Source organism: Stenella coeruleoalba, assembly GCF_951394435.1.
Source record: "Stenella coeruleoalba genome assembly, chromosome: 14".
NCBI classification, from domain to species: Eukaryota; Metazoa; Chordata; class Mammalia; order Artiodactyla; family Delphinidae; genus Stenella; species Stenella coeruleoalba.
The window spans coordinates 42,453,544-42,469,705 of NC_137160.1; the positions used below are offsets into that span (position 1 = coordinate 42,453,544).

Sequence of the window (16,162 nt, forward strand, 5' to 3'; positions counted from 1 at the left end):
CCTGCCCTCCTCCGCCTGGATGCGGGCGGCTCAGACTTTTTGCACAAGTAGTTCCAGGGCCGAGGGAGTCGGGGTGCCCGAGTTGGGGGGCTCGGGGTGGGGGGGCTGTGCTGAGGGGCTCTGAAGGAAGCTGCGGCTTCGGCGGCAACGCTGGATCCAGAGATCCCGCGCCGAACTGCGCGCCCCCCCACCATCGGATAGCCCCCAGCCCCTCCCCCAATACCTGCCGGTTAACTTGAACTTCTCATAGTTACAGGAGTTAAAGCCACTGCGCCCAGTGCCTGGGAGGGAGAACCGTCCACACGAATCCCACCGGGCCTCCCGGCTCTTGCTCTAAATCCACCCCAGTAGCTCCACTGCCTTCCTCCTCATCTTCCTCGGTGCCGCCCCGCGGGGGAAGGGGAGATACACGCCCGAACTTCCGCGCTTTGAAATGCAGGAGGTGGGGGGAGGCGGGGGAGAGGGGGTCTGGGGCTGGAGGGATTCTCCTGCCAGGTTTAAAGGCGTCTCTGGAAAATTAGCAAAACTGAGTGGTGACTGGGAAGCCAACAGTTTGCGAAGCAGGGAAGCAGGCAGGGCCGGGGTGAGGGAAATGAGCTAGAATTGATAAGGACAGCTCCCGCCTCTGCCTAGTCCACTGAGCTGGTCCTCACCGCGCTCCGCTGCACTTTCCCGGGAGAAGAAAGGGCTTTATCTGCTCCCTCAGACTATTAGTCTAGGAGTTTCTCGGGGCAGCACGGCTAATCGAAGGGGTCCCCAGCTTTTGGAGGGCTAAGTATTGCCCGCCCGCACGCCTGTCGTGTCCCCGTTCCCACCCCCCAAAACTGGACCAACTGCGAAAAGCAAAGCTGCGGGCGCGAGTTGACCTGGAAGCTCCGCCGACGGTCGCCTCTGCGCTCTCGGGCCACCCCCCGGCTCCCCACTCCCCGGCCTCTCCCCGCCCCGGCCGGGCATGGACACGAGCCCACGGGGTGTCTCGGCCTCAGCCGCCACTTTGCCGTCGCTGATGCCACCGCTGTCGCTGCCAAGAGCCGAGCCCGGGTGGTTTTAGGAAAGTGGGGGACGAAGTGTGTGGGCGGTGGCGGGAGGCGTAGTAGGGAGCAGAACGGGCGCCCGGACCCCAGACAGGGCCCTTCTGGTGGCGCTCACGGATCCAGCGCCTTCAGACCTCCTCCGAGGGTCGGTGTCCGGAGGCCAAGCTGAGCACTGATTGTGGTTCTTCGCCCTCCCCTCCCCTCCCCTCCACACCCGTCCCCACGCCGACCCCACCCCACCCCCTCCACTACCCTTCTCCCCTCCCTCCCATCCCCCACCCCTGTCTGCCAGGTCGGAGGAGGGTTTAAAGCCAGGTGCGCCGAGTCAGCTCGCCATGTCCAGATCCGGGGACCGGACCTCCACCTTCGACCCCAGCCACAGCGACAACCTGCTGCACGGCCTCAATCTGCTGTGGAGGAAGCAGCTGTTTTGCGACGTGACCCTGACGGCCCAGGGCCAGCAGTTCCACTGCCACAAGGCCGTGCTGGCCTCCTGCTCGCAGTACTTCCGATCGCTTTTCTCCAGTCATCCCCCTCTCGGGGGAGGGGTCGGCGGCCAGGACGGTCTGGGGCCCCCCAAGGACCAGCAGCCGCCGCAGCAACAGCCGCCGCCGCCGCAGGAGGAGCCGGGGACTCCTTCCTCCTCCCCCGACGACAAGCTGCTGACCAGTCCTCGGGCCATCAACAACCTGGTGCTGCAGGGCTGCTCGTCCATCGGGCTGCGCCTGGTGCTCGAGTACCTCTACACGGCCAACGTGACCCTCTCCCTGGACACGGTGGAGGAGGTGCTGTCGGTCAGCAAGATCTTGCACATCCCCCAGGTCACCAAGCTCTGCGTGCAGTTCCTCAACGACCAGATCTCGGTGCAGAACTACAAGCAAGTGTGCAAGATCGCCGCACTGCACGGCCTGGAGGAGACCAAGAAGCTGGCCAACAAGTACCTGGTGGAGGATGTGCTGCTGCTCAACTTCGAGGAGATGCGCGCCCTGCTGGACTCGCTGCCGCCCCCCGTGGAGTCGGAGCTGGCGCTCTTCCAGATGTCCGTGCTGTGGCTGGAGCACGACCGCGAGACCCGCATGCAGTACGCGCCCGACCTCATGAAGCGCCTCCGCTTCGCGCTCATCCCGGCCCCCGAGCTGGTGGAGCGGGTCCAGTCAGTGGATTTCATGCGCACCGACCCGGTCTGCCAGAAGCTGCTGCTGGACGCCATGAACTACCACCTGATGCCCTTCAGGCAGCACTGCAGGCAGAGCCTGGCCAGCAGGTATGAGACAACAAAGCGGGGGGGGGGGGGGGGGGGAAGAGGCGAGAGGCCGGAGGGAGGGGTGGGGGCAGGCAGGAGGAGGATAGGGGTGGGCTGGGCGGGAGGCTCAGGCAGGCTGAAAACAAACGAAAACAAACAATTCAGACTGTGTGGGGAAAGTTGATTTCAGAGTCCCTGAAAGGTCAACAGGAAACTGGCCTCACAGCATCCCCGAGCTCTAGAAAGCCCACGTTCTCAATATCCCCAGAGCCGGAGATGTGGGACTTGCGGGCTGAAACTGACAGGCAGGTGGGGTCAAAGGCCAGGCAGTTAGAAGTACAGCCTTGGAGCCCTTTTTATCCAGGCTTCCCTCTACATCTCAAAATATGCTTACTTAAGAAAAAGGGTTCTGTGATGAGAAGTCCCCACCCCAGTCCCCCTCTTTCCTGCCTTGGGCAAGCAGAAGTGCCAGGCGATGCTCGAGGAGGAAGGCTTTCATTCATTCTGACACTCAAGTTATTTTCTGTTTTTCAACGACTGGGGTTTGCTTAGAGCTCTGAAAGGCTTTGTCTTTTAGGGTCGCTGTCAGAAATTCTGGCATCCCATACCCAGGCAAACTTTTCTATCTTATGAAAAAGCAAAACCTTTCCTTACAGCAAAGCAAGAGGATTCGGGATGTCAGAGTGAATCCTGCCTAGTAGTTCCCATGTCAGAGGGAAGCACAGTTGAAAACTGAGAGAACTGAGAGGAGGGGAAGGTCATCTAGCTGCAGTTAGGTCTGTACGCCTGCTCTGAAGTCACAAAGAAGTTGGAGAGTTGTTATTGTTGTTGTTGTTGCTATTTGGAATGTGTCCCCTGTGTGTATTGAACGTGGGATTTCCTGTCAAAGTTGAGAGAGAAACAATGCCTTTGAAAAATGCTGCTGAGATTAAAAAAACAAAAAGACTGTTGGAATTGGCAATCATGTTTTATTGGCTCCAATTTTAAACGCCTTTTTTAATGAGCCCTAGCAGAGGGTTGCTTTCTCTTTTTAGAAAAGAGAAGCAGTATCTTCTCAGTTTCTCATGATAAAACATCATGATTCCAGATGCCAGGCTATCCCAGTCTAATCCACCTAAGTGCTATGTTAGAAAGTACACGGTTTAAGAATCCACCATGGCCTTTTCCCACTCAGAACGATGTCTTAAACATGGGGTCCACTTTCTGCAGTCTTATGGAATTAAATGTTTATTTTTTCCATCATGATGTTTCTACCAGACCTAGGTAACTAAACTTTTAGGAAACAGGAAGATATTCTTACAGTTGTTTAGGGAGCACTTGTATTCAGCTGAGGCCCACGGGAGGCATGGGAAATCTTGAACTCACAAATCTTGTAAGTTGATTTTTCTACTATTTTCAAGAAATGAATTGTAGTGTCAGAACATGACAGTTAAGACAATAACACAAATGAGGATCCAAACTCATGTGATTGAATAGTGAACACAGGAGTCCAAGCGACAATAACATGGAATGTATTTTTGTTTTGTAAGAGTTCCAATTTGCCTAAAAATCAAGATGGTAAGCTTAATGTGACAGGAAATGCTACCACACCAAGGAACACTGGTGATCAATATTCTGTTATTTTAACTTTTGTGACTTACACATATACTTAACTTAGCATGTATCATACTATTAAGTTATAGTCCTGAACATACATTTATTCATATTTTTAAATGTACAATCTAGTATAAATTCAGAAACCCAGAAGGATAATAAAATTAAGATTTAACTTGTTCTAAGAGTAATTTGGGGAAATAAGCATTATAAATTTGATCCAATAAATAAGCTTGAAGTCCTCATTGCACTTTTACCTGATAAATATGTCCTAGGTTTCAGTGTTGGAAGAGTTGACTTTCAAAATGCAAAATCCGTTTCCCACCTTAGTCTGGATTTAGCATGCCAGCTGGGGCCTGCTGGCTCTGTCCTGGTGGATGGCTGAGATACTAGGCTGCCTGGCTCCGTGACGACACCGTCCAGCTTCACTGGGCCATATCATTTGAAGGATATGTAGTGGCGTCTGACCACTGAATGCTTACAAGTGTCATGGATGCTGCAAGAATCTGATACTTCTGCCATAGGAAGAAAACTGTATTTTCCTTTAAAAGCGGAAGATACGGAAAATAGTTCATGTGAACCTATTGTTGATCTCAAAATAATATAATTTAGACTTTGTTCCATTATTAGTAACTGAAGCATTTTAATTTCAGGGACTAATTACATTATTCTAATTTTAATTCACAGAAAGAATGCAAGAATAACCACCAAGATCTTAACTTAAATGTAGACAAAAATGTTGTAAGTTGCAACCAATAGTATGATATCAGCCCATTTGTTATAGCATCAGAGCAATATAAAAATGTTCTCTCAGTCTTACATGTAGTCTAACAGAGGGATAAATGTGTTAAACAATTGTTTTTATTGAAGACAATTGAATGGAAGGGCATTGTATTTATTACTTTTTATCCACCTGTAGTCTAAATATGAAAGAGTTCCTCAAATTCAGAGAAGGAGTGGGAAAATTTAAATTGGCCAGTCTGTTGGAATAAGTTCAAAATACAAGCATATAGAATAACTTCAGAAGGAATTTACTTGTTTAAGAATACATGCTATCTATAGAATGTAGGGCTATTAATATAATAACAATATTTTAAATATTTTTTAAATTATTGAGTAATTTTGAATTTTTATTAAGTCTAGAAAAATAAAGCAAACCAAGCATAAAGGCTTTATAAATATGCAAATTAATTTTTATCCTAGTTGCTTAGTTTTTCTGATTATGACATTTATACTCGTATTCATATTTTATTTTAGCAAACTAAGCATTAAGGATATTAAAAATAATAGACTTATTATCTTATATTAAAGTATATATATAACTAATTTAAGACCACAGGACCTGGATGGACAAAAATTAAAATATTTTGAAGTCTTATTTCTTATTTTCATATTGCTTTATTGCAAGAAATGGGACACTTAAGAAATAAGTTTTGAAAAAGTTTCTGGGAAAGTCATTATTAAAGGCTTCTAAAGCAAAAAAATTTAATAGAGTGACATGACATGCAACATTTAGTGCATTAAAAAGTAAATATCAAAAGACTTGTAGTGTAAGTTTAGCTTAAGTAACCCAAAAAGTTTTTTTATTTGTATTTTAAAATTTTTTATGCATAATTTAGTAATTGTCCCAATTAAATCAAATTGGACTGGCTTAATTAACTTCTCTTTTACATTTTCATTGCACCTCCCACAATGTAACAGTTAAATAAATGTTTAGTGAAAGTTGAAGGAACTAAAATTATAAAGTAAGAAAGCCTCAGTGTTACATTTTACCAAAAGTTCTTCAACCTATGTTACTATTGCACATAACAAAAGTCCATTGAACCTCCTCCAGCAGAACACCTGTAATAGAAAAGCATTCATAAAAATAATTATATTTTTAAAATTTCCCACCTTAGTCTGGATTTAGTCTGGATTTAGTCTGGATTTAGCATGCCAGCTGGGGCCTGCTGGCTCTGTCAGCTATCCAGCTGTTACAGTCCTGTATACAGGCCTGTATTGAAGTGTAATTTTGAAGAGATTATATTTTATAGATGATAAAAGGCTACCTTATAAAGATTTCACTTTCTGCAAAACAGTCTATTTAAAGATTTCATATAAATTAATGTAAAAATCTATTTAAACATCAGAAATACTAATTATCTATTTGCTAAAATGACTTGCAATGATTAAAAAGCCATTAGAATTCCTTAAGGCACAGTTTTGATTCCTGGTTTTGGTGCTTAGAAAATGTTTCTTTAAATGTAGGACAATATTTTCTATTGATTCCCTTCCTAAGACCTGAATAACAACCTTAACAAAGCAAACTAATCTTGTGTCCTCGCATCCTCTAAATTGTGATTTCCCTTTATGTCAATTAGATACCCTCAGATAAGAACTTGTTAGGTAGTTAGATTTTGTATCAGAAGTCACTCAACCATTCAGAATACAATTTGTTTATTATCTAAAACAGGACCATTGATTACAAAATTATATCACAGATATGGGAGCCAAATAGTTATATCCTACAATCAAAAAGCAATTAGAGTAGATATTAGTGCATTGCATTGGTTCAGAGGACTTACTGACAATAGTGGACATGTTCAAATTTTAACTCATCTTTGTTTTTTTTCCCCATACTTATGAACACATTGAGGCTCACTCATTACCTTAGCTAATTTCTAAGTATCTCAAATTTCTTATCTTAAAAATACAGTGAAAAATGTTACTTTACTTACAACAGTTACTTCATACCAGGTGATATTCTAAGCCTGTTACAAATATTAAGTTATTTAATGCTCATAATAACCCTAAGGGATGGGTACCATCATTTGTTTCATTTTATGCATAGAAAAACTGATGCACAGAGAAGTTAAGCATTTTGCCCATGGCTGCACAGCTGGTAAGTGGTAGAGCCCAAGTCTGAGCCCAAGCAGTTGTGGCTCTTGAGTCCGTGTTCTCATCCATGGTGTTCTGCTTCTTACTATGAGCCTCTCTATTCTATCATATAATCTGGTGATTGACCCTAGAGTTATATGTAGGTTTAAGACTTCCTTTTTGGAAAGACATTTGTGAGGGTTAAATTTTAATGTATCTGACTTTAAAAGAAGTTAAGGACATGTATTATTCTGGACCAAAGGTCAGCTTTTTTGTTTCTGTAAAAGGTCAAATAGTAATTATACTTGGCTTCAGGGTCACACTAATCACACTAACTCTGTTGCAGCTACTTCACTCTTCCTTGGTAGCACAAACACAGCCACGGACAATACGTAAATGAATGAGCATGGCTACGTTACAATAAAACTTCATTTGTGAGCATTGAAATTTCATGTAATTTTCACATGTTATGAAATATGATTCTTCTTTTGATTCTTTTCCACCATTTGAAAATCTAAAAACCATTTTGTGTTGGGGGGGTGCTGTATAAAAACAGGAGGCAAGCTGGATTTGTTCTGTGAGTCATAGTTTGCCAAAACCCATTTTAGGCACTTGGGATACATCAGTGGACAAAATGGACACAAAATTTTGCCCTTATTCTAGTGGAAAGAATCCCTCTGGTGTTCTTGCTTCTGTTTGGAAGGAATTCAAATCTAAATAATTCTATTATGCTAAGTTAAAATTTCAACTTTCTGTAGTAAGACTTAAGAATTTGAATAGCAACCCCAGGAAGGTAAATGGTGATTAATTAAAAGAGTGAACGCGTTGCTCATTTTTTTCCAACATACTGGATATAGAACCAACTAACATAGATTGGTCATTATTCAGAATAGGCTTTAATATCATTGATATGGTATTTTAATGATTTCCAGGAGGAAAGGTACATTTAACACACTGCTTTCTGAGACTGACATGTACATATCGAATAAACGAATCTAGGCATATGAATGAACATGTGACCAATTATTCTTCTAAATGCCAACCTGTATCTCCAGCTGCTGTGATCAAAGGGCATTCTTGGCAGGATTCCTGACTTCTGAGTGCATCAGCTGGATTGACTATGTCTATAGAACCTCCCTGCCTTCTCCAAAGTGGGTAACCTCTGGAGGAGCGTGCGTGCTGCTGTAGGTTTGGCTTATGTGCTTATCTCCCCGACTGGATCAAGTGCCTGGACTTGACCCCAAAGTGTGAGTTCAGTATGAATGCGTATGGGTCTTAAATATAATTGTGGTGGACACTTAGGATTTGTTTCAGTTTCATGTGAATTGACAAAGCCAATGAAAGATAAAAATGGAGGTAATTTTAAAGATGATTACATACACACACACATACACGCACACAGCTGCTGTTTGCCAGTAATAATGGTACCTGTCACTAATGGAGCACCTACCATGAGTGAGCTTGACACATTACTTACATTCTTTCTAGTCCTTTCAATCTTTTAACATATTAGACAGTTGAGGCTCAGAGAAAATAAGTAAGTTGTCCAATTATCTGAATGATGTTGAGTTGGGAGTCAATTGTCATCATCTGAAGAATAGTCTCTTATTATGAGTGCATATTGTACATATGGCCTCTATGAAAAGCAAACTCCAATCTACACCTCCCATGTCTTTGTTTTACCACAGCACAGTAGTGATTAAAAGTTCCAACCCTCTAACGCATCTTCAAACCACCCAACCAATGAAGAAGAGTGAGAGGAAGATAGTAGAAAGCCCAGATTTTTTCCTACTGGTCTACCATACTCAATTATTCGTTCTGAGATTAAGGGGTTAAATAATGAGATTGCTGAGATTATCACTATGATACTGACTTACTAAAAATAAGATGAGCCAATATATTTTAAATAAATCAATAAAAATAAAAACTTTTCAGCTTAACTCTGAAAAATAATTGTGAAAATAAAACAAACCAAAACAAAGCCTTGGAGCTCGTATTGGAACCAAGAGATTGCCCCCAGCCCCCTAGATTTCTGTGCACTGGAGTCCTAGAGAAGCTATCAGCTTTGTTTCTGTGAAGACAAGAGAAAGCTCTTCACATTGGTGATACTTACAGGTGATAAATACAACAGGTAGAAGCCAGAATTATAAAAATACTCGTATGTTTTAATAACAGAAAATAAGATTAGTCTAATTGAAAATTTATTCTGCTTATCTTTTGTTTCAAGAAAATCATTTTAACATTCGCTACACTGTAGTGTTTATGCCTTCTGTCATTCATTTGGAATTTCAGAAAATATATTCAGTGCTATGTCATTTCCATCAACATCCAAGTTAATTCTTGATGCATGAATTACTAATGATTTCTCTTAAAAAAACCAAACAAATAAGCACTGTTATGATATGGGCAGGACAGTGAGTTAACCAGGGGAAGGACTCTCGGTTGTAACATATAGTGAGTATGTCTATTTTACTGTAAATATCAAAAGGGCTTATTTACTCGCAAGTATTAATGACAATCAGGTTAGAACTATTTGCAGCATTAGAAGTAAAGCAGAAATGCACTAGAGAAAGCTTATTGTAGTTGGGAAATGAAAATAGCGAATATTTGTGATAGAGAGAAAATAAATCAAAGGGAAGTAAAAAGAAAAAACAGCAGTAACAAAAATGCAAGGAAATATGGGAAATCAAAGAAATTATTAAGATATAAACCATCTGAAAAAGAAAGAAAAAGAGAACTAGTAGTAAAGGAGGACGGGCAAGAAAATTCTAGAGTTTGGAGAGTAGACGCTCAATATTTGCTGGACTAATAAGCACAAATTAAGAAGCATTTAAGTCACTACATAGTGAACATATAATTTGCAGAGTTATAGACAAAGTTCCACTAAAAGGAAAAAAAACCTCTTTTCCTCAAAAGAAAAAAATCTCTCAACAAGAAAAAAATGGTCAGTCATGGACCCTTCACTCCTATAATTTGATTCAGTTCAATAATTATATATTTGTAATCTGAGTTAAGATGTTTTATAAATAACTCTTTGTTCTTGCGCTAGATAATGCAGTAGCTTCAGAAGCATCAGGGTTTAAAGGGGCAGTCTGTTATGCCAACAGGAGGAGATGAAAATGTAACTGTATTCTTTGTAAATCTTGATTCTCAGTATAATTAGAGCTGGCAGCAGACCTGAGAAACAAGGGGACCTTCATGACCTTGGGCACATTTTCTAAACCCATGCCCATGGCCGTGCCACGCCCACGGTGGGAATTTGGGATGATGCGTCGAATTTACCACTAACAAGAAGTTCTGCCACGGAATATCCCCCAAACTTATGCTGAACGTGTATAACACACCAAACTCTGTGCTGTGCTCTGAGATACAGAGTGAAGAAGACAGACACATTCGTGACTTCACGTGGTTTACCGTATAAGGAAGAAGAAATAAGTACACAGATTAATCACACGGGTAATACATGCTATAGATTGGAAAAGTGCCATTTGCTGGGAAACGGTATAACACAGTGCTGTAACCTTGTCGGAGTGGCCGAAGAGTTCTTTCTCTACAGAAGAGGTTTAAGATGAACTTTGAGAGATGAGATATCCAGAATAGTGGGTCTGGGGGAAGGCAGGGTCTGCAGGTGGGGAAGGCATAAGCTGAGAGAGGAGTACGTACACGAACACCAGGCGGCAAAGAGTTCGGTACCTTGCAGGGGCTGAAAGGAGGTGTGTGTGGCTAGAGATTGTGCAGGGAGGGTTGTCCAAATCGTAGAAGAAGTTGTGGGCTGTGCCAAGGATTATCCACTGCATGGATGAATTCCATATGGAAAAATCAGCATGCTTTTATACTTGAACTGAGTAAATGATCAATACTATATTGGAAACACTGCCGCCTTTGAATTCGTAAACCTAAGTGTGTATCTTAGCTCGACTTTAGCTGAGTCCCAAATCAGTAAAATGGGTTAAGAATTATAGTTCACCTTCCTGGGGTTTTGGTAAGGATCAGCTCAGAACGTGAAAGAACTCCAAACAGAAAGTGCTAGTTGTAATTGATTTCTTTTTAATTTTAAAAGATACACTAAGCAAAGTTACCTGAATACGTTTTTGCCCATCTAGAAAACTCTTGAACATATTTGTGATTTCACTGATAGCACAGAAATAGTCAGACTTCTAAGGACCTAAGAGTGAAGTTGGAGGGACTCGAAGGTGAACACAAGGTCATAGAAGGAAGTGGGAAAATCAGAATTTTTGATTGCTCTCAGCAATTTATATTTCATTCCTGGAAATGATGGTCTTTTTAGGTATAAGAGTCTCCATTTCTTCCTTTCACAGAGGAGAGTCCCTCCTCTTTTTAATCTCATACATTCGATGTAGGGCTTCGTTTGCTGCCGCTCGCAGAGCCTCTGGCGTCCAGCGTCTGGCTCTCTGCTCCCACAGCGCCTGCGAGCGGGTTGGTAAGTTACACCTGCGCAGGGACCGGAGCTTCCTCCGAGCTCAGCTGGGCCACCGTATGGAGACTGGCTCACTGGAGGCTGCAGAGAAGTGAACTGAAGAATTACAGTCGGTTTCACTTCCCTGCCTTATGTGCCTTCAGGTGCCTCTGAAGACAGACGAGGCCAGTGAAATGGAGAGGAGGACGAAGAGAGAAAGACCTAGGTTAGAAAAGAAGAGTCCTTGAAAATGTAGAGGCATCGTTGAAAGATGCGGAGGGACGGATGTGTTTGCGTGTCTGCGTGCGTAGCCCCAGACACTGCGTACTGCGGGCTGCCAGCTTGAAATTTTCTGTACGTCTTCTGAGAGGTGTTTTTATGAGCTAAAGGTCTATTTTGCGTGTGGGTGGGGCCGGGACAGTCAAAGATTCACAATCTGGCACTGAGTGAGGAGTTACTGGGTTGGGAGGGTCAGTTTTTTGCCAAAAAGAAAATAGTCGTATTTTGTAAATCCTGCTTAGAACAAAGCAGCAGACTCTGTCTGGCCCTGATTTTTAGCACCCCTCAGAACCAAGCACACCGGAACATCCTGGGCAAATGGAAAGGATTAGAAGAGGGAATGGAAAATCTGTGTCAGAGAGGGAAACTTCGAAGGAAGAACTTTAATGCTTTAGGATGAACACCAGGACCTCGGCACTTCCTACCCCATATGCATTAACAGGGGGCCATGGATACTGTGAGGGATCCCAGCCAATACTGGTGTGTTGTAGAGGCAGAAGTGTGAGCCTCCTAGCAGGGACCAATTTGGTGGATTGGTTACTATGACAACTGTACCACTACTGTCAGTGGCAATTCCTGTAAACTCCCTGTCTTAAGGTTTTCACAAGGGTTCACTCCAGAATAACATCTGTAGGTACAGACTACAGAATAAAGCTAGGAGATATAGGTACGGAGAGAAAGAGACTATGACATAATAGGAGGTACAGATAAAAATGTTATGTTATAGTGCAAATATCTTAAACAGTTCTATTGCATAGTAATTAAGACCTAAAATTCAGACAGATGCAGGTCAAATCCCACCTTGACCACTTAAAAGCTGGCTGTCTTTGGGGAATTTACTTAATCTTCTTTCAGATCGCTTACCTCTGAAATGTAGATAATGATACCCACCTCATCAGGGCAATTCTGAATGTTGGAAGAATGTATGTATACACTTAACACAGTACCAGACAGTAAATACTTAATCATTGATAGCTTTTATTCTTATAGGAATAGTTCTGTTTATATCCAATTTGCCTTTCTGTTCACTTGTTAGGACTCCTAATTCCAGGAGTCCAGGATGTTCATTCTAGAGCCAGATTCTCACAGTCTGGGTCCCAAGTGCTGCTCTGATAATGATAAGGTTTAGCTGACAGTGTCCGTTTTATCCACCTTTGAGTAAACTACAGAGCTGAGGCCAGTCCTGAGTCTGGTCCATTCCCTTGTTCTATCCATGTCAGCAATTGGAAAAGTTAGAAAAGCCTTTGTGGATTCAGGTTGAACAGCTTTTTGGAGGTGTAATTTACATCCAACACAATTTACCCATTTCAAGTGTACACTCCAAGGAGCTGTAGTATATTCAGTGTTTGCCACCATCACCACAATTAATTTTAGAACATTTTTACCACCCCCTCCAAAAAGACCCCATACCTATTAGCAATCAGCCCCCATCTGCCCTTGCCCCTTGCAGGTGTAGGCAACCACTAATCTACTTTCCGTCTCCATAAATCCATAGATTTCCTTATTCTGGACTTTTCGTGTGGAATATGGCATCATGCAATATATGGTCTCTGGAGGTGGCTCCTTCCATGCAGCATAAGTTTTCAAAGTTCATCTATGTTGTAGCATGTAACAATACTGCATTCCTTTTTATGGCTAAATAATATTCCATTGTATGGATAAACCACACTTTATCCATTCGTGGATGGACATTTGGTTTGTTTCCACTTTTTACTATTATGAATAATGCTGCTATGAGCATTTATGTACAAGTTTTTGTGTGAACATATGTTTTCAGTTCTCTTAGATACATACCTAGGAGTGGAATTTGCTGGGTCTTATGGTATCAGTTAACACTGAGCAGATGTTTAACTTTTTGAGGAACCGTCAGAATGTTTTCCAAAGCATCTGCACTGCATTCTCACTAGCAGTGTATAAAGCCTCCCATTTCTCCACATCCGCGCCCACACTTAATACCTGCCTTTTTGACTGTAGCCATCCTAATGGATGCAAAGTGCTATCTCACTGTGATTTGCATTTCCCTAATGGCTAATCATGCCGAGCATCTTTTCGTGTGTTTATTAACCACTTGTATATTTTTTGGAGAAAAGTTTTTTTCAACTCCTTTGGCCATTTTTTAGTTTGGTTATTTTCTTTTTCTTATTGAGTCGTAAGAGTCTTTTTGGCATTTTTAGGAGGGCTTCTTATGGTTCCTAGATCACAGCTGGGGGCACCTTCTGCAGGAATTGGGTATTCCATTTGACAAAAATGAAAATCAAATGCATGCACATGTACAGTGGAAAATTCTCTAGATACTTTCATAAGGCACATATGTCTTATTAAAATTCTTGGTTTTTAGTGTGGCAGAGGAAACTATCTGTGGTTGGTGTTTGTTTTCTTCTTCATTTGATTATTTTGGCTTTATGTTGATTTAGGCATTATATTCCTCAAGTGGTAGTTGCACTTGGTGTAGCAAATCTTTTATTCAAAGAAAAAATATTTATTACTCAAGTTATTTATTTACATTGTCTTAAAGGCACATCAGAAAGTTTTATTCAAACTATGTTTATACGATAATTATTTTAGGGAAATGAGGTAAAATTCTTTGACTGCCAAGACAGTGATGACTCATAAGAACCACTGAAGAAGAAGAAATTTTTTAATAAAACCTGAAAAACAGATGCTCTTATTCGAAAGGGGATGCAAAAGTGTTCCTTGTGGGGGTGAGCAGGAAACAGCACAGCCCAGGATTTTCAGTCATGGCTGACATTCAACTGAGGGCTTCCCTATACGTATCACCAAGGCGGTTTTTGACATGGAAAAGCTAAATTCATCATGAGAATAACTTGTCCGGTTTCATCTTCCTTTGCTACAGTGTCCTTGCAATTTTCCTTAGGGACAAAAAATATCGACTGCTCTTGACAAGAAATTACTTTTACTACTCTTAGTAGGTTAGGTTACTTCATTGACTCTTTTTTTTTTAAGTTTTTAATTTATTCATTTATTTTATTTTTCGCTGCACCATGCAGCATGTGGGATCTTAGTTCCCTGACCAGGGATTGAACCCAGGCCCACGGCGGTGGAAGCGTGGAGCCCTAACCACTGGACCGCCAAGGAATTCCCATAGGTTACTTCACTAACTCTTGCTTTGAGTGTATGGATGTGGCAGAATGTTCAGCAAATCATTTCCTGAGCTTAATGTTTATGCTTCCAGATGGAACAATTTCTATTTTGATTATGAATCTCTTTGAACAATCAAATTCTTGCTTTCTGTTAAAAGAGTTACATGTCTATTACACGACAAAGAAGACTTGAGGCCACCATCATAGATCTGAGTGCAAAGCAGTAGAAATTTTAACGTGGATTTCTTATCTAGCTATTCAAAGGGACCAAGTGTTATTAAAAGCATGTGATAACTTCATAGGTTTTAGTAGCACTACCAACAGATCCCAGGTAAGCAGATAATTGCCTAAATTAGTCACTTTGTGTGTTTAGAAGGCAGGCACCTTCTTCCCTCGGCAGAATTATAGAGAAGATACCTAATTCAAGGTAGTCAGTTCAGAACCCTGAGAAGCCCAATAAACTTCATCTGTCACTCAGACATTATTTTTATTTATTTATTTATTTATTTTTGCGGTACGCGGGCCTCTCACCGTTGTGGCCTCTCCCGTTGCAGAGCACAGGCTCCGGACGCGCAGGCTCAGCGGCCATGGCTCACGGGCCCAGCCGCTCCGCGGCACGTGGGATCTTCCCGGACCGGGGCACGAACCCGTGTCCCCTGCATCGGCAGGCGGACTCTCAACCACTGCGCCACCAGGGAAGCCCTCAGACATTCTTATATTCAAAATTTGGAAAGAGAAAGCAGACAAAGCAAAACTGAAATAGTTAAACACCACTTTGTTGCACTCAAACTGAAGATCTGTGATTGCTCCAGAGTTAGGCAGCAGCAATCAAAAATCCATTCCAAAGAAGGGGCACCCCCTGTGCAGGAAGAAGCCCCTCAAGTCTTGCATCAGCCTTCTCAAACTGAGAGCCCAGGTTCCAGAACATGATAGTCTTTTTGACCTAGAAAGAATAATCTCACCTCAGAAAGATTTTTGTGGAGAGTGCTTCCCATTTTTTATGGCAAGGAAACTTTAGAATCTCAGAGCATGAGAAACGTTTAAAATGTCTGAAAGCACAAAGAAATGTATGTCTATAGCTTTACAGACACTAATTAGAGTCTGCCACAAAAGCTTATGGGAATCACTTCTCTCCTTTATCCATATCTGTTCTTATCCCTCCTAGTCGCCCTCCCTTCATTGGAACATTGTTAACCATTAACATTTACTGCATATGTAAGTAGGCGAGCACCAAGCAGAGGAGGAGATAAGGAGTCTGCCTCCCATATTCCAAATTCTCCATACGGTGAGGTTGGCTGCTATAAAATACAGCTGTTGTGTGGTGAAATTAAGACCATCCTTTCTTAAAGCAGTGTGCAGGTTTTGACCATTGAAGCCTCCTTCTCAAGTGTCAATTCCCAAAAACGAGTGTGAGAGCCATTGGCATCATTCTGCCCTGTGTTTCTGTTGGCTGGTTAGTTCTGTTAAGGACTGTATTAGTCTGCTCGAGCTGCCATAACAGAATAAATATGGACTAGGTAACTTAAACAACTGAAATTTGTTTTCTCACAGTTCTAGAGGCTGAAAGTCCAAGATCAAGATCCAGCAGGGCTGGTTTCTGGTGAGGGCTCTCTTCCTGGTTTTTAGACAGCTGCCTTCT

The 16,162-nt window shown here is 42.4% G+C and overlaps 1 protein-coding gene across 1 annotated transcript in view; it reads left to right on the forward strand.

The window, feature by feature from the left end:
- Nucleotides 1–1,369: 1,369 nt before the first annotated feature.
- Nucleotides 1,370–16,162, forward strand: part of KLHL14 (kelch like family member 14) — a gene marked incomplete at both ends in the record, with an annotated part of 97,548 nt that continues 82,755 nt past the window's right edge. The window contains one exon of the mRNA XM_079942478.1: nt 1,370–2,298. Within this exon, the coding sequence (XP_079798604.1) occupies nt 1,370–2,298 (929 nt within the window). The remainder of the gene's footprint in view (nt 2,299–16,162) is intronic.